General features: G+C 39.2%; 1 protein-coding gene across 6 annotated transcripts in view; it reads right to left on the reverse strand.

Moving 5' to 3' along the window:
• Window positions 1–26,851, reverse strand: part of LOC111834140 (protocadherin-9) — a 158,408-nt gene that overhangs the window by 92,052 nt on the left and 39,505 nt on the right. The window contains exon 4 of one of the 6 annotated variants that reach the window (XR_002835926.2): window positions 26,661–26,732. The exons of 3 other annotated variants lie outside the window; for them this stretch is intronic. Coding sequence is in view for 2 of the 3 variants with exons in the window: in XM_023793109.2 (XP_023648877.1) it covers window positions 26,661–26,704 (44 nt within the window). In the remaining variant the exon portion in view is untranslated. Of the gene's footprint in view, window positions 1–19,793; window positions 19,835–26,660; window positions 26,733–26,851 lie in introns of those variants that run through there. 2 more of the 6 variants (XM_023793109.2, XM_023793111.2) reach the window with 2 other exon arrangements.

Raw genomic sequence — 26,851 nt, forward strand, 5'->3', positions numbered from 1 at the left:
AAATTGCACAGGTCTGCCATGTCACATGAAATTGGGTGTATATGATGTTGCGAGGCTTCGCATCAGTTGCAACTTGCAAGCAATAATAGTATTAATAGTAAAAAGTAAATTGATTGTATAATATATGTGTGTTCTGGTCCTAAGAGGTTTCATGTTTTTTTTTCTCTTCCACGTCTTACTTATACTCTATTTTGCAACTTATTATTTAAAACTCTAACTAATGAAATAATTCCTTGGTGTATGTATTTTCCTTTGTCTGTCTTTAATCTTGGCAAATTACAAAATGAAACAATGAAGCATTTTAATGACTTTAAATGTTGATTTTCTTTGAATTTGCTTTGATTGGAGCATAGTCCACTTTTTGTATTGAAGAATTCCAAAATGGTTTTCTGCTCCCCTGAATGTAATGGAAATGTACTGTTCACGTTTGATATTAAATACAGTACATTATGTGTCCATTGTGTAGCAATGTCTCTGCTGTGAAACAATGTGTGAAACATGTCTGACTTGTAAGGGACACTTTGACATGCATCTACATGTATGTAAGAGTAACTTCAGAGTAAGTTCAACACTGAATAGCTGAAATAGCAAATACTAAACTAACGTCTGAAATTAATTTTGTGTTTGCTTTGCATACACATGAAATATATACACAGCAAAAACAAATGAGTAAACAAGATATATGTATTGAGACATATAAAGTAAAAGAATAAATAAGAACACATAAATATTTAAATAGATGGAGTTAATAAAGTTCAAGCAGAATATGTACAGAGTACCATTACTTTTCATCTGTTACATTAGATCATCGAATCATTCTTTTACCTTTTCTAATTTATGATAAAATTCAGAAAGTAGCAAGAGCCTTAGGGTGTAACGTGTTTGGAATTACAAATAAATGTCTCTGCCTTTCTGAAAAGAAATGCTATGTATGCAAAGCATAGAGACACTGTGTCTGTGATTCTGTAGGACGTGTGCAGTGAACGGAAGCACTGACGTGCAAGAACATAGAGGAATCTCTCAGTATCACGAAGAATCACAGCTTCATTGAATCAGTACAACTGCACAAGCATTAATCATTAATACATTTAGCCAAATACTTAGTAAGGTATGTGCTGTAAAATCTGATAAAAGTTGAAAGGAAAACTAGAACAGTAATGCAATGGTAAAACAATTATACAATCAGCACGAGTAGTGTAATAATTTTACACGGCCAGAGTCTGTGAAATCAAGTGATTTTTTTTATAATCTGTCCATGAATAAGTATTAAGCATACATTAAGAGAGATGCCAAAATATTGGAAGCTATATCAACTAAAATGTTAGTTTGGCTGTGCCAGCATATTTCATTTTGAGTAAACAGGGACATCTTAACAACTACAAGCCAATGCATAAAAAATTCTTCCATGAAAAATTTAACATCATAATGTAATGTGATCTTTATTATCATCTGAACCAGACCTCATTTGTTGCTGTTATCTGCATGCCAACCCTGGTCCTAATTTTATGTGATAAATGGATTGCTGTGATGCAGTCACATATTTGTTCTTCCAACAACATCCATTGAGTCATTGCCATATGCTTCAAGGATGAATTTAAGGCAGAGTCTGAGGTGCATTTCCAATAACGATGACTCAGCGTCTTACAAAGACTCCAAAGGTATATCATACAAAAGGTATTTTTTCCTGTGTCTGTCTCACGAATAATCTCTTAAGATATTGCTTAAGGGAGAGCTTCTTAAGTGCGACCTTAATATGCGCCAGAACACCTGATTGGTTGACATTGATAGTTGGAGAATTGATCATTCACTCCATGAAGCAACTGCTTGACTGCTGCATGAGGGAAAGTGGTGTTCCTTATAAATGTAACACTACAGAGATCATTCAAAAATATGCATTAAACAGAAGTGGGGATAACCTAGAAATAAAATACAAAATTAACAAACTGAATCATCTAACCATAAATATGATTTTTCGCCGATTGGATGCACAAACCCGCCTCCCAATATTGTAGTATCACCATTTTATTTTATTTGTTCTATAAAACAGCTGTGTGCACCAATATGTGTGCTTGTCATTGATATTGGGATGAGCAATGGCACAATAGCCGATAGATAACATAGGAGAATGTTCGATTAATTGTGCTTCAGTTTTCACTACTTATGAACCAAAGTTTTGATTTACTGTGACTTTGGCACATTTAGAGAGGTGTGTGCATTCCCGAAACATCGGAAATAGGGGTAACACGTTCACCCCTATTTTGGCATAAACCCCACACCTTTCTTGCCAACAACGAAAGATCTTTCATTATGATCTGTCCATTGCTGAGGCCAATTTGCTGCGCATTCAGAGCGCAAGGACGAAACCTAAAAAAGATTGCAGTCATGTATTATATCATATGGATCAGTTATTTTTCAGTTAAGTGATGTCTTGTTATGAAACTATACCCTTAACGATGTTAATCTTATTTTAATAAGCAGTATGAGTCGACAACAGCGAGAAGAGACAGCTAAGAGAGGCTCAGACCAACCTTACGAAAGAATATCTTATTATGGAAGATATAAACTAAGAATGTTTCGGGAAGTATGTCATAGCATTAAGAGACAACATTAAGGCAGAACACATAGTATTAAGAAAGTTTCAGGAAAGGCACCCCAGAACAGTAAATGACAGAGATTAAGAAATATAAAAAATCTAATTTCATCAAGGTGGTTATTTTAAACAACTGTAATGGCGATGAAAGTGCCAATGGCTAATTTTGAATTAGTTCCACATACTACTCATGTGTCCGAACATAATTGAAGGTGCACATTTATTTAACTGTGATTACTTTACGTTTTACTTTACTGGCTTATACAAATCATAATTATTGTTAAAAGCATCCTATATAAGTATCCTATATTCCTGGGAAAATTAGCTTTGAGTACAGTTGCAAAATTTTAATGATGTTTTTCAACAATAAAACGCCATACGTAGGATTAACACATGAAGGAATTATAGCCATATTTTGTATGGTTTTCAGCATGTTTATTTCTACCAAGGGGTTATGACAGTCTCGTATTTGGAATTCCAGCTGAGAGCAGACAGGTCTGAGGTGATAAACCACTTTATGACTTACATCTTAACTCCTTGCCCAAAGGTTACTGTTCCTTAAACACAGTACAATCATTTTAAAAAGGAGAGATTTAATAAATAACTATGACTCAGCAAAACACACATAAGGTCAAAATCTATTTGAATTTTCAATATCTATTTCCTCCAAATTCCAGTTTTGGTAGCAGCCTACATTAGGAATAAAACATCATGTATCATTTGTATTTTTTTTCTTCCCTCATTTGTCCAATAAAAAAAAGAAATCTAGTTGGAATGAATGAACTAACAAACTGAAACAGGAACTAGGCAATTCTATTCAGAAAATTACAACTTTTTTCTTCTGAAGTAGAATGCCCTTAATATGGCAAATCCAAGGAGAATTATGTTTGCTAATGTATTATTTTGACTTAAAATGTCATCTAAAAAATCTAAAATGATACAAATGTTAAATACAAATTAAACATTATTAAAGAAACAACACACCAAAAAAATGCATTTTATGAAACAACATAACATGCACGGTCTAATCAGTACCTGTTGAAAAATGACACACCTTGTTTTTGAGTTATACTGTCTGATTCCTGTACACAAAACTGTTTGAAGCTATTGATATTTTGAACAATATTACATGAAGTGGCAGCTTCAGGTTGGGCTGCAATGTTACATTTGAGTTAAAATCTGGACTTTGATTTTGCCAGTACAAAATGTTAAACTTCTGCTTCAGGCATTCCATTACAGACTTACTCGTGTTTGTGATAAGATTCAGCTTTAAAATCTATCTATCTATCTATCTATCTATCTATCTGGCTTTCTTTCACGCATATAATTTCTAACATATGTAGAGCTGTTTTAATGTGATGAATCAAGTAAAATCACTTTGATTCTTTGACTGCACTTTGAGCAGAGACCTTGTGGATCCTATTGCTTCAAGGTCATTGTAACCCTAGATCTCCTCAGTCTTAGCAGAATGACAGACAACATTTTGGGTACATTTTGTTGCACAGTGAAAGGCTTGTCATAAGACTGTTTATTTCATCCCGCATGTAATTTATTGTTTTATTTTAATGTGAAGGACTTAAACATTCTGTCTCTGCTCTTTCTGAAACTCTTTGATTCACACCTGCAACCTTTCGTCATTCCCCAAAAGCGAAAGCAACTTAAAAACGCTGCCCATGCCGTGAGGGGGTCAGATCCATAGTTGTTATCTTGGGGTTCTTTGTGATCTCCTATAGTACTGCACATGTCGCTGTTAGGGTACTTCGTGTTGGATGATTACTCCTGGGGAGGATAATAATGTAGCATCTTCCCTTTATGCCTGACCATGGACTGATAGAGACTGAAGTCTTTAAGAGTGGCTTTGTAACTTTCCTGCCACATCAGCATCAACAACCCTTCTTCTCAGAATCTTAAGGAAGTCCTGAACAACTTCTACCTCAGTGAATGTGAGGAAATCTATCTATCTATCTATCTATCTATCTATCTATCTATCTATCTATCTATCTATGTATCTATCTATCTATCTAATTTTTACGTGTATGTTTTCATATTAGTTACATGCTAGCTTTCAACCCCCCCCCCCCCCCAATTTGAGTCATATTACAGCCACCAGAATGAGCAGTTTAATGGGACTCAGACCTGCAAGGCAGAGAGAAACTCAAAGAGTAATTAAGTTCATTCTCCAAAGCACAATGGCGCTGATGATTAGGACCTACTTTTCCGATCCCATTTTAATCATCTGGCTTTTTTTTAATCCTTCCATCAAATTGACATTAACTGTTGTACTTCCCAAATGAGGAGAGAGTGAGATACATTCCAAATGTCCCAATATCCTCCCCAATCTGACTAACTCAATTCTTGTGTTAATTTCTGATCTTTGGGAATTTTTAAAAATCTTAAAAACATTCACAGCATGGCGTCAGCCATAAGAATAACTGAAATATAACACATGGCATTACTGTTTAAACACTGCGAGGTTTTCCATATTATACACTGTCTATCACTGTTCCTAAAATAATACCATAATACAGAATCCACTTAGACTAAGCATTATTATTGCCACGTATAAGTGAAGGTTAATATCTGCCAGATGTAGTATTTAACAACTAGCGCAATTATTTTACTGGTTGTGAACTCGTAGCAAAAAGGTTACACAATATAACATTTTGTGTTAGCTATAACTAAAAAAATAATGTTGATATATATAGCTGAGCTTGAAAAAAAAAAATCAATAAATAAATACATTATTTATTTTCCACCATAATTCATCTTTTAAATCAGCTATTTTATATTTAGGATGAAGTAGGAAAAAAAAACTGAGTGGAAAAAAAAGTTTCATCAAAATGATAATAACGGGTGAGAGAAACATTAATATGCATGTGTAATTATGTTACATTTTATCCCAAGACATAATTTTTAATTCACTGTTGAAAGAAAAACACTAGTCAGAGAAGAGTGCAAAATTACTGCTGCCATTGCCATGCTGGAGAAGCACGATCTTGCGATGCTGCCACACTGTGATTACTCTGAAAACAAAGATTCTGGCCACTTCTGACAACATTTCAAAACAAGTGTGTGTGTGTGTGTGTGTGTGTGTGTGTTGGGGGGAGGGGGGGATAAATGTATATATGAAATATCTGACGAGAAAATGAGGCCAATTTAAATCTTGCAGGAATGATTTTTATTAGTATTTTCAGTTTTTGACAATATAAAGTTTGGTTTTCCTTCAGAATGAAAGTGGAAGCTCTACAGTACATGCTGGTTACTGTAAGAAATCACATGTTGCTCTGCATGCCAGTGCCTCAGCTCCTCCAGTAATTCCATGGTGTTTCCAGTTTTAGTCGGTCCCAGTACCAACTTTTTTAAAGGATGTGGGTGATGAGCTGTCACTTTCTTCATTCTGTGGCAGGGTTGGGGCCATTCCGGAATGCATTGATCAATTCCAGTCCAAATCAGGAAATGGAACTGGAGCTGGGATTGGACAAAAAAACTACGGGGAACAAGTTTAATTTGAATTTCAGGGAGATTTAAGTTCCAACTCCAGTTCCATTTCCTGATTTGGACTGGAATTGATCAATGCATTCCGGAATGGCCCCAACCCTGTTCCGTGGCATATATATCACCAAAACACTAACGTGGCATGCTGTGCTACCTCAGGCAACCTTGCTGTGTGTTTGCTGGGCATAGGTGTCCATTCTTAAAACATCACCATGCGATTGTTTGGAATTACATTCATTTCTGTGATGTGATGTCTGCTATTAAGCAATTTTCCCTGTCAACAGTTCATTGAAGTTTCTCATTGTTTACATTGTTTACATCCTAACATTAGTTAGATCAGGTCAATGTATAAAAGTAATCAGATTAGATTCCACATTTCAAGTCAGACAAAGAATTTTGTTACTGATTAGATTTTTAGGCATTGAATTTGGAATCTGCACTGGTTACTTTTCTGAAGTAATGCAGTCAACACTGTCGCTGCATGACTCTCCACATCGTTAGCCATGGTGACAAACAGATATATCCCACTAGAAATGTTACATCCTGCCACATGGAGTTTGACTGACTTTGCTATAATAGCCTTTCTGTGTGACATAGATCTTGTGTATGACATGCTGCTCAGGCAGCAGGCATATAGCATGACTTTCTACAAATTAATATCTGTTCCTTGCCACCAAGAGGTTTGCCAGCTTATACTAAGGTAATATAGGAAAATCCTGTATTTTATATAGATCTCTTTTATTAAGCCCTTTGTGCAGAAACAATCCCCTTTGTTCTAGCGTGGCCTGCAATTCAATGTTTTCTCAGCAGATTACCAGACGACTTGCATAATAAAAAGACTGCACACCACTGAGCAGCTAAAAGCCCTAAAAACACATGTGCTAAACGTATGCACACAGCTGTATGCACACAGATGTATGTACATGCACAGATGCATATAAAGCAGACTTCTGAACTGTCAGCAGATGTACAGGACGGGGACCCCAATCACTGTCTGCTCCAACACACTGTTTACTGTCCATACAGCTGGATACTACATGTATGCCTGGGTTCCCTTTTTCATTTAAAAGGCCACAGAGATTACCCTGGGACTGAGAACTGATTAAAAGCACGTAATTCTTCTTCTCACTCACCAGGCAAAGAAATGTAGTTAAATCTATTAAACCTCACAGGCTTCCCTACCTGATACTTGCCGAGCGTCGCACACTGTGTATTTGGCTTGGCGGAGTAGCTCTCCAGAATTCTTTACAGTCAGACCTGGCAACCAAGCGCTCTATCACAAAGACTCCCACCCCAGGGGGTATTTCCATGAAGCAGCATTTCTGAGCACGAGGTACTGATCATCCAATAAGAGTTTAGGTAAGGAGCATTCCTACTGGATAATCATGACTTCTAGCTTAAGTAAACACAGCTAACTTGGTTAAAGTTCAGACATGCTAATTGACATACAGGTAATGCCTCATGGGATGCGCCTAAGTAGGTATGAGTATCATTGTTGGCACTACAATTTGGTTCGAAGCATTTCCTTTGTCTTTTAAAAAATCACATAATAATTCTTTCTAATTAATTTAAATTTTTATTTTGTATTTAGTCAAAAATAGAGTCTATCTATCTATATATCTATCTGTCTATCTGTTGGACATATCCAATGCTCTTACTGACTGACAACTGAAGAACTCACTAATCACTTCAGCCAATTCATACTTTATACAAGTACCCATGTCCTTCATAATCCAATTTATTGACTCTAAAATGAAGGCACCTTTGTGTTTCACAGATCATTGGAATTCTATCTAGAGACATTAAACAGAAATGCCAAATAAAAGATACCAGGGAGGAAGACGTAATTTACACAATGTCTCCTGTGTATGTCGCCTCAGGATTTAAATAATTACTGCCCACCTGGCTCGCACAAGCACAAACATTTTTTAAAAACCGAGTCAGCTCAAAGATGATCTCGAGCACTCAGATGCTTCTGGCACAACATTGTATCTCATAAAAAGAAAGTGATTTTAACAAAGCACATACAAAATGTAACTATAATCAACATTCATTACATAAAATATTTTGCAGAGTCTATGTGTTCAAATTATCCAACACTATATGCCCAAAAGTATGTGAACACCCCAATTAAATCTGAGGAATTTCCTGTTTAATCCATACCCAGTGCTGACACAGATGTAAAATTAAGCACATACTGTAGGTATGCAATCTCCTGCAACAGTTATTAGCTGCAGAATGGGTGGAGAAGTTAGTGACGTTCCTTTTTGGGATCACCATAGGATGCCATCTTTCCAACAGGTTTGCCACATTTCTGCCCTGCTAGAGCTGCCCAGGTCAAGCACAAGCGAAGTGATTGTGAAGGACAAAACTTCTGGGAACAAGTTCAGGTGTGAAGTGGCCGCACAGGCTCACAGAAAGACACCTGATCACCCAACATCAATACTCAACCTGAACGGCAGCAAATCCCACCAGCAATGTTCCAGCATCAAACGGAAAGCCCTCCCAGGAGAGCAGAGGTTATGATAGTAACAGTGAACTGACCAACTTGTAGTACTGTATTCTTGGATTCATAATGTTGGACAAGCCGGCGACCAAGTACTTTTGGCCATGTAGCGTACAAGGAAAATGATTTATGAAGATGTGGCCATACAGTGTACAAAAATTTATGGCGAAGTCTTTTGTGAAAAAGTGTGGAGTGGTTTCTTTTGTTTATTCTTTATAATTTAAGTTTAACTTCAGCAATTTTCTAAAAAATACTGAATGCACAAGAAATGAGGTTTTTATGACTTTCAGCACAGGAGGTAATATTGGGTAGCAATAGGTTTGCATGTTGATTCTGAATTGAAGATAGAAAATGATAAAAACAAATCGTGGATGACTGCAAAATCTAACAATAAGCTTTATTATTTTTAACAGAGGAAAAGAAAAAAACAAAGCATTTAGGATTAAGAACCTGCTCTTCTCTGAAATTATTTTGATTTATGCCCAAACACCATGACACTCCATTCAAACCATGTGAAATATCAAGCCATTCCTCATAAACTAATCAATTTCTCCAGAAGACAGAGTTGCAAGGTGAGGAGACCATGCTGCACTAATCTAGGTTGTTACTCTGAAAATCAAAATCAGTCATACATTTATAAATGAGTAAGTTGTCACCCTTTTACATAGTAAGGATCTCAAAGATGGGTTAATTCTGTAGCTGCCGATGTATTTAATGTTGCGTTTACAATGCAATATAAACAATAATGTATTGCTTCACAAATTGAAGATTAAATCTCACCAGTGCTCCGTGTGTGGTTTGCCTGTTCTATCCATGTTTGCAAACATTTTCTCTGGGTACGTCAGTTTCCTCCTGTAGTCCAAAAATATGCTGTTTGGTGAACTGCACATAGTATGTGAATCTGTGTGTGTGGCCTGCAACTACCTGGCATCCTTTCCAGGAAGTTCCCCTGCCTTGTGTTGTCTGGGACAGGCTCCAGTTTTAGTCATTCTGGTGTGCGTTCCTGATAACAAATGATCATGGTGTATAATGAACAAGATAAACAACACAGGCAAAGAATGAGTGAGATTTGTGTTTCCCATTTCCTAAAACCCCTTGTTATTCCAGATTTGCCAAACAAACTTACAGCAGTTCTTTGTGGCTTCCACTTTGATGGTACCTCTGTGTCGCTGTGAATAGCTGGCAAAAGTTTGAATAAAGAGCGACGTAGAAAATAATGAGTGGTTCAGATCATCCATTTAAGAACAAGATTATGAACTCCTTTATTTATGAAGGTTTTCGTGAAACACTTGCTAATTAATGAATGATCGTAAATATAAGATAACAAATTATTTAGCATTACAATGCTTTTTGGAAAGCAGTCCTGGTTGGTTGTAGAAGACTGTTTGTAGACTGGTTCATGAATGTCGCTTTGCATGCCTTCATCAAAAGCTAAACAGTGCTTTTATAGTTACCACTAAAACCATCCGTTATTATCGTTTTGCTCTTATACTTTGTAACTTTTCACAGTAATAATGTTAGTAGAAAAGGTGAAGAAAGAGAGATGGTACTCATTTTCTTGTTTTGTGTTCAATGACACTGTAGGTCACAACCAAGTTTACGGATAATAGGCAAAAACGTGTGAAATGTCACAGCCTCTTCCCCTCACGCCATATTAAAGATTAAAAATACACTAGGTACTGTATCATTATAATGAAACCCAATGGAATTTTGCAGTTTTGCATGGTATACAGTCAATAAAAAGTATAGTGTTGGGTGAGGGTGACACATTATCTAAAGCATCCTATTTTATTCATGTCGTGCAGCAGACACAGTGGGGACTAACGGGTAAATTTCTGCATCATGCATTAGTCTCTGATGGGTAGGTCTGAAATTATAACCTGGCCATAATTGTTTCGGTAGGTCACACAGGTAATAAATCTTTCATTAATTACTCGTTTCTTGTCATTATCCAAGAATAATCAGACATACAGTATACTGTCAAATATCAGCATACATTGTCTTAGGGCACCAAAGAAAAATGATGTTCAAAGTGTGTTTATGGTGATGTTAAGTTGTGATTTTCTGTCTGTGAGTGTCACCATAGCCATTCTGACGCCTCTCCTCCGGTATTTGCAGTTATCATTCAATAAACCCATACGTCCATTAACGTCAACAGCTGGCATACCTTTTTTGGCTAAACAATATCTCATGAAGTCAATTAATTAATTACGTCAATTAATTAAGCGAGCCGATGATGAAAATGAAATAACAGATGGACCGGCTGGCCTGTCCCAGCGACGTGAAGCAGTAGACATTTAGCCATCCATCAGCAACCTTTTCAGAGCTTAGACGAAACGTAAGAAATGAGAAGTAGCTGCATTTCCTGCTTTTCCTCACCCTTGTGTTACCAGTTTGTCCCTAGACCCCCGCCCCCCCCCCCATGCAAATGTAATTAACAGCTCTGTAACAATAGATCTGACATTTTGCAGTGTGTCACGTTACTAATATCGACTGAATTGATTTAGCAGCAACTATATTACTCAACGCTTTTATTTTAGACATCCATCCATCCATTTTCTGTAGCCGCTTATCCTATTCAGGGTCATGGGAGGTCCGGAGTCTGTCCCGGAGACTATGGGCGCAAGGGAGGGATCAACCCACGATGGAGTACCTGCCCATCGCTGGGCACACTCACACCAGTCACTCACACCAGTCACTCACACAAGGGCACCTTTGGACAATATGGCAAATCAAATTCACTGCCACGTGTTTTACGACTAGGCGAGGAAAATGGAAGAAACTCCACGACAACAGGGGCAGATCATGCAAAGCCCACACATGTGGAACCATCGCAGAGACTCAAACCCTGGTCACAGAGGAGTGATGTGATAAACGCTGCACCACTATGCTGCTCCTGTTTTAGGCATTGTATTGCTAAATATTCTGTTTCTTTGTGCACTACTTCACATATCACATCAATTAAACAAATAAGTAAATAAATTGATTGACAGACAAAAAAAGAAAAAAAAATTAACTGCTGATCCACCTAGAGAGCATATGTTCAATGACTTTGTAGGAGTCTGTCAATGCACTGTGTGATGTGGTTTGAACAGATGTAGGACTAAGTCTTAATTTCCTGAAGTAATTCACATGCATCGATCCACCATGCTTGAAAAACCCTAAAGAGCTAAATTCTCTCTGGGAAAAAAAATTAAAATCTGATTCTTTATATGCAAAGCACACAGCAAAATTATATGTAAACTTATGCACAGAAATACACACAATAAACTATGTGGGACACACTATCCTTGTAATTCAGGTATGTTGCTATATAGTGCCTTTAGCTGAACCTTTCATGGAAACACGGCATCAGTACTGTAGGGAAGAGACACTACTGGCAGCTGTGAAAAAGAATTTCATGCCTGCTGATATTACCATTAGAAAATGTAAGATCCAGGTGCCACCTGATGAGCTCACAAAACTAAAATAGCCCCCGCTGAGATGAAGGAGGCGTGGCCAATCCTCTGCAGTGATGCAGGAAATGCGTGCCACCTTGCATTCCACCACAGAAGGCAGTGGGAGTGATGCAGGAAATACGCGCCACCTTGCATTCCACCACAGAAGGCAGTGGGAGGTGCAATGAGGTCCTGACACTTGACTTGAAGAGCTGGTAGTGGCCCACAGTGGGGCAATATCCAAGTGTTTTCCACAGCCAGTGTTTCCTTTTGTGCACCACATGGCTTAAGGGCTTCAGCTGGTCCTGGGAGGTGCCGCTATGCAGAAACTAGCAAGTTTTTCTCCCTGACTCACACACACACACACACACACGCACACACACACACAGAAATACACAAGTGCATTTTCTTATTTTGTTAGCTGGGCACTGAATGCATCATGATATCAGAAACATATTGGCTGAAGCAAATGGACCACCTCTCATGACTGAACCCATCTGCTATTGACAAGCACATATACCCAGATGCAGCATTAGAATGTGAGCATGAACAGTGACCATTCAGGAAGTGCTGTGGGGCTCAGTGGGCTGCGTCTTTCATCGGAGCCCCGGCCTCGGCAGTATAGTCACGTGCCTGTGGGCCCCTGAGCAAGGTCTTTACTGCATGGTGTATGGTGGCCGACCCTGTACTGTGACCCCAAAGCTTACTCTTACCTGTCTGTGTGTCTTATGGACAGAGTAAGCAAAATGACAGAGTAAGCAGGACAGAGTAAGCAGGACAGAGTAAGCAAGACAGAGTAAGCAAAATGATAATTTCCCCATGAGGATTAATAAAGTATTACTATTTCAAATAATGGTACTTTTTGCCCCGGTGTGTGTGTGTGTTTGTGGGGGGGGGGAGAGTTAGGACGATTACAGTTAATTGGAAGATAATTGGATTGGTCTGGGTTGGGGGCCCAAAATCTCTAGCGGCCCCCCTGGCTTTAGTCTCAGTCCCTCAACATTCACAGCTACTCACAGCTTTTCCCAAAATCCCTTTAACCATTCATGGTCTGTAAAGATGGATACTTTCTATCTGTGTAGTGTTATTTTACAATACAGATTTTCAGGAAGGTGTCATTGATATTCCACTGTATGAAAATGAAATGCATTCCAAATTTGTCAGGTACATATTTCAGATAGCATAGACAAATTTTCATTTTCTCAAAATATAAACTTCTAATTGAATTCCATAGGAGGTAAAGCAAAAAAATAAATCATAGCATATGCAATATGTCACAAGGAAGTTAATTATATAAAGCCAAAAACAACATTGCAATTTTTCTATTAAATTAAGATCAAAATATATGTTGCTTAACTGATGAACTTCACTGTTCATTACTGCTTCAAACAGGAAAACCTTGGAACTCAAATGCCTCTTAACTTGACCATCTCGGACCTCAAGCTGGTTGGTCGAGAAGAACCTAGCCGCATCTCAACCGAAAACCTGGGACACGACAAAACAGAACAAAACAGACCTGCTAAAACTCGAGGCACGTCTCTGATGGGCTGAAACAGAGGCACACAGACCTACTGTGATGCTGATGCTTATGAATTGCTCTCAGTCTTATGGTACCTCTCGACTGAGTTTTTTGTGCATTATCTGCAGTACATATAGTGATCATGCCCCCTATGAAAGTGAGTAGTGATTGCAGCAAACCAATGAGTAAAAGTGAAAGTAACTGTAGAACTTAAAAAGGAAATTATAGGGAGACTTGAAGGTGGTGCACCTGTGTCTGCTCTCACTTTGGAATACGGGACTGTCATTTATTTTTGCATGTGTGTCTTAGTTTTATATGAATTGTTAATGCTTTTATCATCAGTTAGGTAGATAAGTTTAAATAGACAATCATTGGGGAAATTCGACTTGGACCTCGACCAAATTGCAACGCGACCATGGTTGTGCGTTATGTTTCGCAGTATAGAGTTACTATTTGGCTCAGAAATTTAGCAAAGTGAAAGCAAAAGTTCCAAAAATTTTACACCTCTGCAATACCTTCACAAAAATAATATGCTTCTTTCATTTCATAATATTAAATGAATAACTTTGTATTTCCTTTCTCTAACTTTTAGGTGTAAAATGAAGTTATATGTATCTCTGCGGAAATTTATAGTGCATCACTGTAATATATTGTTTAAATATAACCAGATTTTATTTTGCACAGAAAATATTTGCAGAAGCTTTATATTTCTTGGGGGAAAAAAGCGCGATGGAGAATCAATGTGCCTGATAGGTAGGAATTGTACTTTGTTGGTGTATCTCAACAGTCCACGCTTTTTAGGAGCTGACACAAAATTTTCCTATTTTGTGCCATAAAGCCTTGAAATTGCTCAAATGGTTGAGAACGCACTGAGAAAATGCATCCTTGAATATATGGGTCTCTGCTTGACATGTGAGTGAAACGTCACACTTCTGATGGACAGTATTTTTCTACTTGCCTGCCCCCTCAACAGCTAGCGATTTATAAATTCTAAATATATTGAAAACCACAGCTGTGCTGAATGCATATTATATTCTCTGATCTGCAGCTTATCTCTAACATGACTTCCATAATTCAGTTTCCAGCAGAAAAAAAAACCACCGAGTTTATCCAGCACTATCAGTTAACTGATGAAATAAAGTATTTATGACTACTTTTTAAAATCAATATAATGAAATAACAATGACAGCAAGTATGTTGAGAAGAAAAATAATATATACAATGCAATTATCTGTTAGAGTTTGGTTCTAGACAGGCAGGAAATATGTGTATAATTGATGTATGTGAATCTAATGAAGGAAATTGTGTGAAGAATTATGGACGACAGCCAGGAAGCTGAGGTCTGCTGCTAAACACAATTTACTCTCTTTTCTGTCTCTCTCCAAGTGGAGGCAAAATGTATAGTGGTACTGATAATACTTAGTGTCAAAGGGTATGTTTATGGAGCCTAAATGCAGCCAACTGGGTGAAAGGTTTGCAGCACAATGGTGTGCTGCAGTTAGTTGGGGTTTGTGAAGAGGCCCTCGCATTTTAGTGACTCAGGGAGATGGATTCCTGTGGGAAATTGGGATAATGATCAAAACATGATGGAGAAATACCCCCCACCCCCACGTATACTGTGCTGGCGATTAACCGTTATGAATAATGAGATATTGGTGTTAACACCGATTATGTTTTCCTTTCATTCATGCTTTTTTTCAACCCAGTTTCTTGGTCCCATACGTCAGTCTCTTTTAGCATAATTGACAGACAATTAGTACCAAAACAGATTAATGATGACATTCACTTGACACCCACACAGAAAATGCTCACCACATCTGCAACATTACTAGAAGAAAATCAGGAAGAGAATCCCGTCTAGTAAATTGCTTATTCTCCACTGCTTTAGTCAACAAGAGCCACACAGTCATTCAGAAATTACAGTATGAAACCATTCAGTCCCGCTTGAATCTCATTATCTGCACATGACCTTGATTATTTTACAGATATTTTTTCTGAAAAGGGTATTTCCAAATGTTTTACTGACCATTGACACTGGGTTTTAGACTTATTTGAAACAAGATCAGAATTGAAATTCCTACTGTGTTGATCAAATTGTTAACTTATTTTGAGTTTTAATGACCCCCAATTAATCCTGACAGGCAGTTAGGTAAATAGGTGACTGCGACACCATGTGAACAGTAAATAAGCGTCTTTGGTTCTATGTTACTGTCACACCCCAAACCGGGCACCGCCTTTACCGAGCTGACCCTTCTGCAGTGGAAACCCGAAGCGATCGGGAACCGCACTGTAACTAGTGTCTCTTCACAGTCCCACTCTGGTGTAGCTTGGTTTCTGTAGCCAGTGGAAACGCTCCATAAATTGGATTCCATGTGCAGTACCTCCTGTCAGTGCCATGTGCTTCCTGGCAGAGGGTCACCATGACTAGCTATTGGATAAGCAGTGTGGAGGATGAATGACTGGTAGGTACATGGATGGATGGATAATTGATGGATGGATGGATGGATGGATGGACGGACGGATGGATGGATGTATGGTTTGATTTTATTTCAGGTTTATTTCTGAACATTGTTTTCATTTGTGATTGGAATCATTATAATGGATTATTCTCGAGACTCAGTAAATCTTGGATCTATGTTAAATCTGAAATTTCCAGAACTATTTGAATGTATATAGTACTAAGGTGTTTGGTGGACAATAAACTGGACTTTGCTTATAAGATTAAACGCAAAAACAGTAGACAGTTTGCTCCTAGTACAGAAGTTTTGAAAATATCTTGTAAGCTTGTGTTCTGATGTGAAAGCCATATCAGCATTAATCTAGGTCATATTAAAAGATACTTTTTAAAAGAACAGTTAAACATTAAAGTTATTATCCTTCAAACTGTATGAGGGACATTTCATTTTGAAATGAATAGTAATATTAAAGAAGTAACATTAAAGGAATATTAAAATGCATTACTTAATAGCTAGGATTTCCAATATGTCAATATTAATAATAAACCATTAAAATAAATGCACCCATGAGCCCTTCTCTTATCCTAACCCTGCTCGAGCTTATGAGAGCTCTCTGGAAGCTGTTCTAGGCAAAACAGAGCAAAAGCTGATGATGAACCCAGGCATGACCAAGGGTGCAGAATGCAAGCTTCACCCATGACATGGGAGACCCCCCCTCACCCCCCCCCCACAGTCCAAAGCCATGCAGTTACACTAACTAGTGTTGCCAAATTGTGTGTGCGTGTGTGTTACGGTTATATCGCATTGTGCGGACCAAATGTACCCCACAATGCAATAAAACCCCGTTATTTTGACATTATTTTGTTCAGACTGCATAACATTTCAAATAAACATCAGGCCTAATTTACATATTTACCTTCCTAATGGACCTCTGTGTATAAACAGACTGCAATGTGCCAGGTTCTCACAGATATCACCCCCCAAACCCTGTATTTGTCCTCTCGTTTTAAATAATGGACACATATCATCAGCATGCATCAAACACGTCCTCCACTGCCCGCAGCCCAAACACTGCCGCACAAAGTTCTGCTCTGCAAGATATTTTAAAATGAACAAAGATTTCAGTTCTTTAAGATTTCAGTTCTATAAGACTTTTTGAGGAGCCTTTTCTTGATCCAGGTACATAAAAAACACTAGACTATATTGAAAATAAACTGCTTGAATTCACTGTTAAAGCTTTATTGTGACTTCAGCATTTACTTAAATTAGCATAAAGTCCTACGATAACAGATGTTTTTCTTCAATAAATAATAGGAACATATTCGTGTCATACTTTCTCAGTACAGCAGTATGTGTGTGTGTGTCTGTGTGTGTGTGGTCCAGGTATACCATACCTTGTGGGGACCAAATGTCCCCACAACGTGATGAATATCTGTTGTTTTTTTACCTTTCCTGGTCCCCATATGGGAAACCTCTATTTTATAAAAACCCGTGACTGCAATGAAAAAAATAAAAATGCAAAAACTCTTGAATTTTGTTTGGTTACTTGCAGTTACGGTTAGGGCTGGGTAGGGGTTAAGGTTGTCATAGTTAGAATTAGCATTTTTCCCATAGAAGTGAATGAGCGGTCCCCACAAAGATATGATTACACATGTCTGTGTGTGTGTGTGTGTGTGTGTGTGTGTGTGTGTGTATTATCTTTATATTACATAGTGGGAACCAAATGCCACCTGTTTTTGATGTTGTGGGGACCATATGTCAAGTCCCCACAATGATATGTGAATGCAATCAAAAAACTAAAAATGCCAAAAGTCTCGTATTTTGTTTGGTTACTTACTGTTAAGGTTAGGGCTGGGTAGGGGTTAAGGTCATCATGTCGCAATTAGAGTCTTCCCCATGGAAATGAATGGAGAGTCCCCACAAAGACATGCGTGTGTGTGTGTGTTCATGCCGTGTGATTCGCTGGCACCTTTTCTCCCCTGCTGCCTGGGATAGACCTTGATATTTATTATCAGATTATATATTTATAGCAATAGTTCTGAACTGTACAATATATCATATAAAATACAATACATACAAATATCATACAAAATATTATTTAAAATATTATATAAAAATCACAAATTTCTAAACCTTAGTAACTGTTTCTAAACAATCTCCTTTTGAGGAACTGCATCTCTGTGTCTAACTAAGATATACATCGAACATTTCAGACTTATGCTGCAACTTTATTTCATGTAATAGAATTCACTATGTAGTGTGAGGGGAGAAAAGCCGCTTTAAACTGCATTCTGTTTCTGCATTAGTGCTGTCATTTAAACCCAGGATGGGTCTTTGTCATCTTCTTATAAGCAGCATCGAGCTTTTTAGCATCGCCGGAGTGGAAGGAAATAGTATAAGAAAATAGATCCTACATTAAGCTGCTCACTGCAAACTCTGTGAGTTAGCATGAGTAACCAGGTCATGATTTCGGGTTGCAGTTGAATTTTTCTAATGTATTTTTTGGCACTTTTATCACCACAGAAAGAATGCTATTCAGTCCCATTATATTTGAGAGAAGACCAACATTTCTACAGCCGATATCTCCAACATTAGGCAACTCCCAGCAGAATAACCTAGCTGGATAGATAACACTAAAGTCCCTCTAAATTGTATGTTTTCCAGTTTTGGAGTGAACTGCCGCTTTAAAAAATGTTGTAATAAGGCAACACTCGCAAATGCAGAGCTATCAATTTCCAGTACTGACACACCATTACAATCAAGCTAAATGAATCAGATTTAGGCAACAGTCTTTGCCACTGCTACCCACAATGCTGTGCCAAGACAGATGCACTATTGTCCTCTGCCTTTGTCTTCCTTTTCTGAAGTGGCAGTTTCACCACATCCAGAATTCTGTCACCTTAATCTGTACATCAGTAACTCAACAGAGAAAATGTCTATGCAGTCGTTCCTTGCAGGTCAGGCGAAACCGCAAAGGTGCAGGGCTCAGTGAACTGAAGATGGTAGCGAAGCCAAAGCACTTCAGGGAAAAAAAAAACGTCCTACAAACAAAGCAAAGCTCCTTGCTTTAAATTATAAAGTACAAAAAGTGTCTTCTGTACCCTGTCTTGCCCTATGGCCTCAAGCAAAAGTACCTTTGCACCAAACCCAGTCGCTTTCCTTTCACAGGACAGGTTACGCTGAGGCTGCCCCCTAGCACAGCCCGGCCTGCTTCAACCCCCACCTCCTGTGGCAGAACGGTGCTGTTTGCAACCTCTGTGGAAATCCTGCTTGCGAGCGGTGGATGCAACGGCCAAAAATGAACCTGCTGCTCCAGCGATTCCCTGCATTCACCTGGGCAGCCTTTACCTGGTTAAGCTTTTTAAGAGGCTGGTGGGACTGCTTACGTCATGACAGACCACCCTGCTGAATGCCAGTGAAGGTACTGTGATGCATATCTCCTGAACAGTATGCTAATTGATGTACACAACAGATTAATTTATGGTAGAGTTCAAGGGTGATGCGGTCAGGAGTCTCTAATAACTACAGAAGTGTGTGTAATGACTGATTACTTGAGAGCACGGCCTCCGATTCAGGCTGAAACCCCATCTGCACTTTTTCACTGCCTGTTTCAAGAGTCTCAGCGGAACCAGGCACATGCAACGCCAAGTATGTCACTGCTGTGCCCCAGCTGGCCTAATTGCCAGACAGATTCATCCTTTTAAACGTTTTGTGGGATAAGCCAAAACTACATGTAACAACTTCAGGAGACCCAGAAAGAGGCACATGTGTGGGACACAAGGCACACTCTTGAAATCTGCTTTTCAGAAGGATGACTTGTCAGGATTCCACCTAGGAAATTCCACAGTAGATTATTTGTTGGTGGCATCTGAATCAGCATAACAAAGCATTCTTTATTATACAGGTAAAGCAATTGTCACCAAAAGTACAGTATATGCAAGTGTCTACTACATAATTTAAGTAAAATATTCAGGAGAATTACACAGCAGCTGAGCCTATGGCAGGTTAGTCAATAGGGCCTACAGCTTCAGTCTGCGCATCACAAATAGAGAACAGTCTACAGCCCTGTGAAAACTATTCCAATATTAAAATGCTTCTGGAGAATACCTCAAATGTTTAGATCTAGTGTAGCCTAATGTAAGAGCATTCGAGCAGTATATCATTCAGCAAGAAGTGCTGCAATAAGTATTACAATAATTATTCAAGAGCACTGAAAGATGATGAGGGTATAAATGTTAAATATTCATAATATGTTTATTTCTTCCTATCTATGGATCTTATAAGCTTTTTGAGGCCACACAGTAATTATTAATTTCAGCCCCTATTGTGTCAGTTATAGCAAAGTATAATAATTACACAGAGGCACAGATTGTGGGAGTTTATATAGCTTTGATCTGCTGTGCTAATCTATGTCCATCTTTTTTCTGCTCATGTCTGTAAATATGAGTGAAACAGTGCTGAAGGATGAGAAACCTATTATTGAGTAAAATCCCATTTCCACAATGAGATGGATGAGCACAAAAAGGAGGTCATTTTCATTAGGTTATGCCAGAAATATTATATTACTGCCATTCTTTCCAGCTAAACTCCTTTTAAAAATTTCATGAAGAAGTTTGCCAAAAAAACAAACAAAAAAACCTGCTGGAATTATTTTGTTATATTACGGAAATATTTTCAAAAGTCAGTGTGCTTCAATTTGGTTTGATTTATCCTCTCTGGTTCCAAACCAAGACAATATTGTATTGTATTTTAATGAAAAATTAATTCATAATGGTTGAAATTTTAGAGGAAGCAATGGTAGACAGCAGCTTGCTCTCAATTATAAATCATTGGAAGGGTTGCCATTCTAAGGTCTTCCTGAATAAGAATTATTGGGCAAAAAGCCTTGATTACAAATGCATGTCCACGTCGATTACACTGTGTTTCCTGCTGATGTGGACCATCGTTATCGAGGCACAGCTTCGAAGACTAAAATTTGTTAAAAATCTTAACAGAAAGAATGTTGAAATAGAATCCAAACTTCAAAGTCTTATTTCAGCCGTTCATAGTTATATGTTAAGCCTTCCACAGCTACACATTACATCCCCTTAGGTGCAAGTTCTAGGTCAATAAACCAATGGAAGCGGATAATGATGCCTTCAAAGACCACCAGGTCTGCTAAGGCTGACCACAAGAGACTGCACTTTTCTTTATAGACTCTCATTATTTATTAATTTACCCATGTAGCCTTATTAATCTGTGGGCCTTTTCATTTACTATTCTGGACTGATTACTGAAGGAATCAGCAGCTTATTCACCATCTCCTGCAAAGTTTCTTAGACTGCAAATGATTACTGCTAACCACAAACTGAGAAATATTTAACTAGTGGTTTGCTGACCGTTATCCATGTTACACTATAAACATAAAGGAGTCAGCGATATGAACAACGGTTTTCATTGTGTGTGTGTGTAGTTGAGTAGCAATTTCTGTACAACTGCCTCACTCCTAGATTAACATTGCATACATGCTTGCCAGTTACTCACAGCCATGAAGAAACAATACACTTCGAGAACCAAAACTCATATTTAGTTAAGGGGGCTAAGTAAATAAAAAGTCTTATCTTGTTTCAACCAATCTCTGTATGTGCTGTATTCTCCATCCATCCATCAATCCCGGAGTCTCCTCCCTGTTGGACATGCTCGAAACATCTCCCCAGGAAGCTGTCCAGGAGGCATCCTATACAGATACCTGAACCATCTTAGCTGGTTCCTTTCGATGTGGAGGAGCAGCAGCTCTATTTGAGCCCCTCCCGAATGTCCAAGCTCCATACTCCAGACACACTGCGGAGGAAACTCATTTCTGCCGCTTGTATCCATAATTTCATTCTTTCGGTCACTACCCAAAGCTCATGACCATAGGTGAGAGGAGGAATGTAGATCGACTGATAAACTGAATGCTTTGCCTTCCAGCTCAGCTCCTTCTTTACCACAACAGAATGGTTATGAACAGTTATGAACAGAATAAGTGACATTGTACAGTATATCTTTTCAAAGTTCATAAAACACATGTAGACTGGTTGGGAAGATTCCCACAAAACCTTCAGTATCCTTGTGAGGTGAAGATCTGATCCAGTGTTCCGCAAATAGGATGGAATATACATTGTTCCTCCTGGATATGAGCTTCAACCAGTGGGCAGACCCTCCTTTCTAGGACCCTGGTATAGACCTTCACAGGGAGGCCAAGGAGTGTGATCCCTCTAAAGCTGAAACACACCCTCTGGTCCCCGTTCTTAAAGATTGGGGCCACCACCTCAGGAGGTCCTCGAAATATTCTTTCTCTAGCCCTGTTCCTCCTTCCCTGAGTTGTCTGACAGTTTCCCAGAATCCTTCTGAGGCCGACCGAAAGTCCTTCTCCATGGCCTCACCAAGCTCCTCCCACACCCGAGTTTTTGCTTCAGTAACTGCCAAAGCGGCTTTCCGCTTAGCCTGCCAGTACCTGTCAGCTGCCTCAGGAGTCCCCAGTGCTAACCAAACTCAGAAGGCCTCGCCTTCAATCTGACAGGTCCCTTTACCACTGGTATCCACCACCGGGTTTGAGGATTGCCACTGCATCAGGCACCAACAACTTTACAGCCACAACTCCACAATGTCACCTCAGCAATGGAGTCCCGGAACATGGTCCATTCAGGCTCAATGTGGCCTGTCTCTCTCGGGATGCAAAAGAGGTTCTGCAGTAGGCGCAAGTTGAAGATCTCCCAGAGAGGGGCCTCTGCCCAATGCTCCCAGCACACCGTCACTATGCGTTTGGGTCTACCAGGCCTATCCGCCATCTGATCCAATTCACTGCCAGGTGGTCAACAGTTGCCAGCTCAGCTCCTCTCTTCATTTGAGTGTCCAAAACATGCGGACACAGATCTGACAATATGACTATAAAATTGATCATCAAACTGCAGTCTTTGGTGCTCTGGTGCCAGGTGCATGTTCATTATGGACATACTGTGGTCAGCACAGAAATCCAATAATTGATCACCCGGCGGATTCCGATCAGGCAGGCCATTACTCCCAGTCACACCTTTCCAGGTTTCACTGTCATTTCTCATATGGGCATTAAAGTCCCCCCCCCAGCTGAACAATGGGGCACCTTCCAGCATCCCTTCCAAAGTCTCCAAGAAACCTGGATACTCTGAACTGGTGTTCGGCACATACGGACAGTCAGAGCCTGTCCCCCGACTCAAAATCGAAGGGAGGTGACCCTCTCATTCCCCCGGGTGAACTACAATGTTCTGGCACAAAACTGGGGGGCTATAAGTAGACCCACCCCTACCTCTCACTAAGGGCATCTCCACAATGTAATAGACTTCAGCCCCTCTCCAGGAGTTTGGTTCCAGAGTCCGAGCCATGTGTTGAGGTGAACCCGACTATTTAATTGGTAACACTCTACCTCCCACACCAGCTCAGGGTCCTTTCCCACCAGAGAGGTTATGTTCCATGTGCCAAAAGCCAGATTTGGTAGCCGGCGATCGGTCTGTTGAGGCCGCTACCTTCGACTGCCACCGGATCAATATTGCACGCGACCCCCACAGCTCCCCCTGCAGGGCGGACCAATGATACTCCTTCGGGCTATATCAAGCCGGGCCCCATGGGTGGGGCCCTGGCCAGCAGGCGCTCGCCTACGAGCCCCCACCCCAGGCCTGGCTCCAGGCGAGGCCCTGGTCTCTGCAATCTGGGCGGGGTAACAAGGTCCATTATATTAGTCATCATGGGCTTCTCTGAATCGCATTTACTCTGGCCGCTCACCTCGGACCAATTTGCCTTGGGATCCTATGTGTGATAAAAAAAATCGAAAAACCTAATTTTGATATTCAATTCTACTGCATTTTTAAAAGCATGGATTATGTCACGCATTTCAATGCACTCCTAGATCTAGCCAAGAAACTGTTCTTTCAGAAATCAAATTATAATGCTAGGGTGCTCAGAGGCCTTATGTCATTTATCTTCATAATTCCCTTTGAAATTAAGATTAAAAATAAGCATGCTTCATTTTGAAATCCATCATTATTTTCCTTGTCAGGAAAACAGTAACAACATGATACAAAAGACAAGTGTCACAAGCTTGCAAGGAATTGTTAAATGCCTCACCAAATCACAGTCAAAATGCCACACAATTGTTTTTAGCAGTCAAATGCTCTATTACACTGAACATTGCTCAAGTAAAAACTCAAAAACTATTGCTAGAATATTCAATCTTCAAAGCATCAAGTAGCAGCCATGGTAAAATAAAATAAATAATGACACAGACCCCTCAGGAAATACTGGAAACCTATTGTACTGAAGTATTATTAAACAGGAAAAAAAAATCTCATTTTGTCATTCTACCATTTGTTGTGCGATTTGCCTGCTTTGTATAATATTAAGGTTATTGTCTTTTGACATCAGTCTGACCAAGTTTATCAGAATTAATATTATTTGATGATTGTAAGATAGAATAATAGGCACACTGAAAAACATCTTATTAAAATACCTTTTATTATAATAAGGTCAAGCAAATCTAACGCACACTGAAACCAAAATCGATCGAGCGACATCTGTGATCTTCAGACAACTGCATCTGTGGCCCTTTCAATTTGAATAATTTACTCATAAGAAAAACACAGCTGCATTAAGTCAGATCAAAGAATTATCCAAAAGAAATTTGAGTTATTAGAATTTACATAATAAAAAATCCAAATAATGTAATGGTAATGGCAACAGAATCCCATTCACTACAACCCTGTACTGAAAAAGCAGTATGGCGGATGACAGGATTGACTGTATTGGAATGTTATTAAAATGAAGTTCCAGCATAAATAATTAAAAATTTGTGTTCCCCAATGACCCCGGTCAGAATAAGTGGTTAGAAGATAGATGGATAGTTAGTGTTCTTATGGACCAGTGATTATGGATTCTGGGTAACCAGAAACTCAGTGAGTCACAGGTTTTTGTGCAGAAAACGACACAAAAGAATGATGTAGGTGAAGACAGTCATGGACTAAAAATGGCCTTTGTTCACTAATCAGAACAAAAAGATAAAGGCACTGTAAAGGACAGAACTGAGAGAATGAAGTTGGGGGGATTGAATGTGGCTGATAAAGAATGATCAGTAGAAGAATATAGACACCCACAGCAAAGACAAAGGCTTTGTGAGGAACCTTCCAGTGATGATGCCTTCCACACCATTCTGAAGCAGCTACCTTAGGCACTATAGATAGAAGCAAAAACGCCGCAAACCCCAGGCTACATCCCAGAAATAGATTCCCAGTGATCACATTTAGTCACATTTATATCTTAATTATTCTCTTCGACAGCTATTAAGTTTGAACAGTAAACAAATAAACCCTATATCAGCAATATTCATCTCCTCTGTTTGCTGACTGTAGTATAATGAAATGAAATAAATATATTAAATTAATGTTGGCCCATTTTGGTGGTGCAATTTGGAAACTGTCAGGGTAATAATTGCATTTGCACGAAAAGCGTTAATGTGGGCCGTTATGGTTGATGCACTTGGCCAGATCGAAAAACATTACTATTGAGCTTGCCTCCATCATAAATACTCTCTCTCTCCAATGCCCTTTCTGTCAGAGACAAAGATTTTAAGACTTATGTATTTGGCAGGCAGTGCCACTTGCAGGCAATAGCCTAGCCCATCCATCAAAGTGAGATAAAAAAAGGCACATCCCCTTGCGAGGCCTTGAGGAGTGGCCACCAATAGCACTGCTAACAGAACAAGGAAATCAAATCCAGGTAGATGACAATGCAGGCTTGGTCACACTGCATCTCTCATAGATGTCTTCACACAATGATATGCATCCTATAGCCTTATAATTCTTTGAACTTTGCATTTAACCAGATAGTGCCAAATATAATGAGGCAAAAAAGCAAGATTATATTTGTTGTCTATTTATTGTCTTTTTGCATACTTGTGTACATTACCCACGTGCAAATGGTTAGACAGCAAAGGTCATAGCCAATGTCACACCCTGGAGGGGGGGGGGGGGAGCACTCAGAAGATATTTCCAGTGCAGTTGCCTACCTTGTCCTTGCCAGAAACTGGCACTGCTGATAGGTACTGTATACCGTACAATGGCACCTTTAATGCCAGTCTACCAGACCAGCTCTGGTCAATAGCAAGATCTTCTGCACCAGGTTATTTATACCTTTATAAAGGTACAGATAAGCCTAGTGTAAGTACGACCTAGATAATACTTAACAAAAGAACATAATTGTAAAAATTCAACACTGTATACGGTAATTTTTCTATAGCAATATATAAACTGAAATCGCAAACTGAACGTGTTGTGATATTACTAAATTAAGTATATAACAACCCTTTTATGCATATAATATTTCACATGCAACATAAAAACTTTTGCGAAAAAAAATTCCTGGCTATATGACCCTGTGTCCTACCGACATGCCGAATCTGGAGCGCACTGACATGAAAAAATATTGCAGCACAATCACTACTGTCCACTTCCACTTTAAATCCAATTTAACAAGCAGGAAGAACTCCAGAGGATGGCCTGAGGGACAGACCAGAGAGACAAAAATAGAGTGGACATGGCAGGTATCTTATGGCCCAATGACCAAGTGACAAGAGTCTGAACTGCATTTGCAGCTAGAAATGGAAACTACTTACTAGCCTATCAGAAGCTGGATATGGCCTCTGCAGAGCACGCCTCCCTGGGTAGAGACGAGATCACTCTCTGAGCTGCCGGTGATCATTGAAAGGGGAGTTAGCGGATGTAGCACGCCTCTCTCATTCACTGCCCTGACAGAAAAGCAGCAAGCCTCTGAGGCTGGTTCTCAAAGGCAATTCTCTAGGAGAGG

Source organism: Paramormyrops kingsleyae, chromosome 16 (genome assembly GCF_048594095.1).
Source record: "Paramormyrops kingsleyae isolate MSU_618 chromosome 16, PKINGS_0.4, whole genome shotgun sequence".
Taxonomy (NCBI): Eukaryota; Metazoa; Chordata; class Actinopteri; order Osteoglossiformes; family Mormyridae; genus Paramormyrops; species Paramormyrops kingsleyae.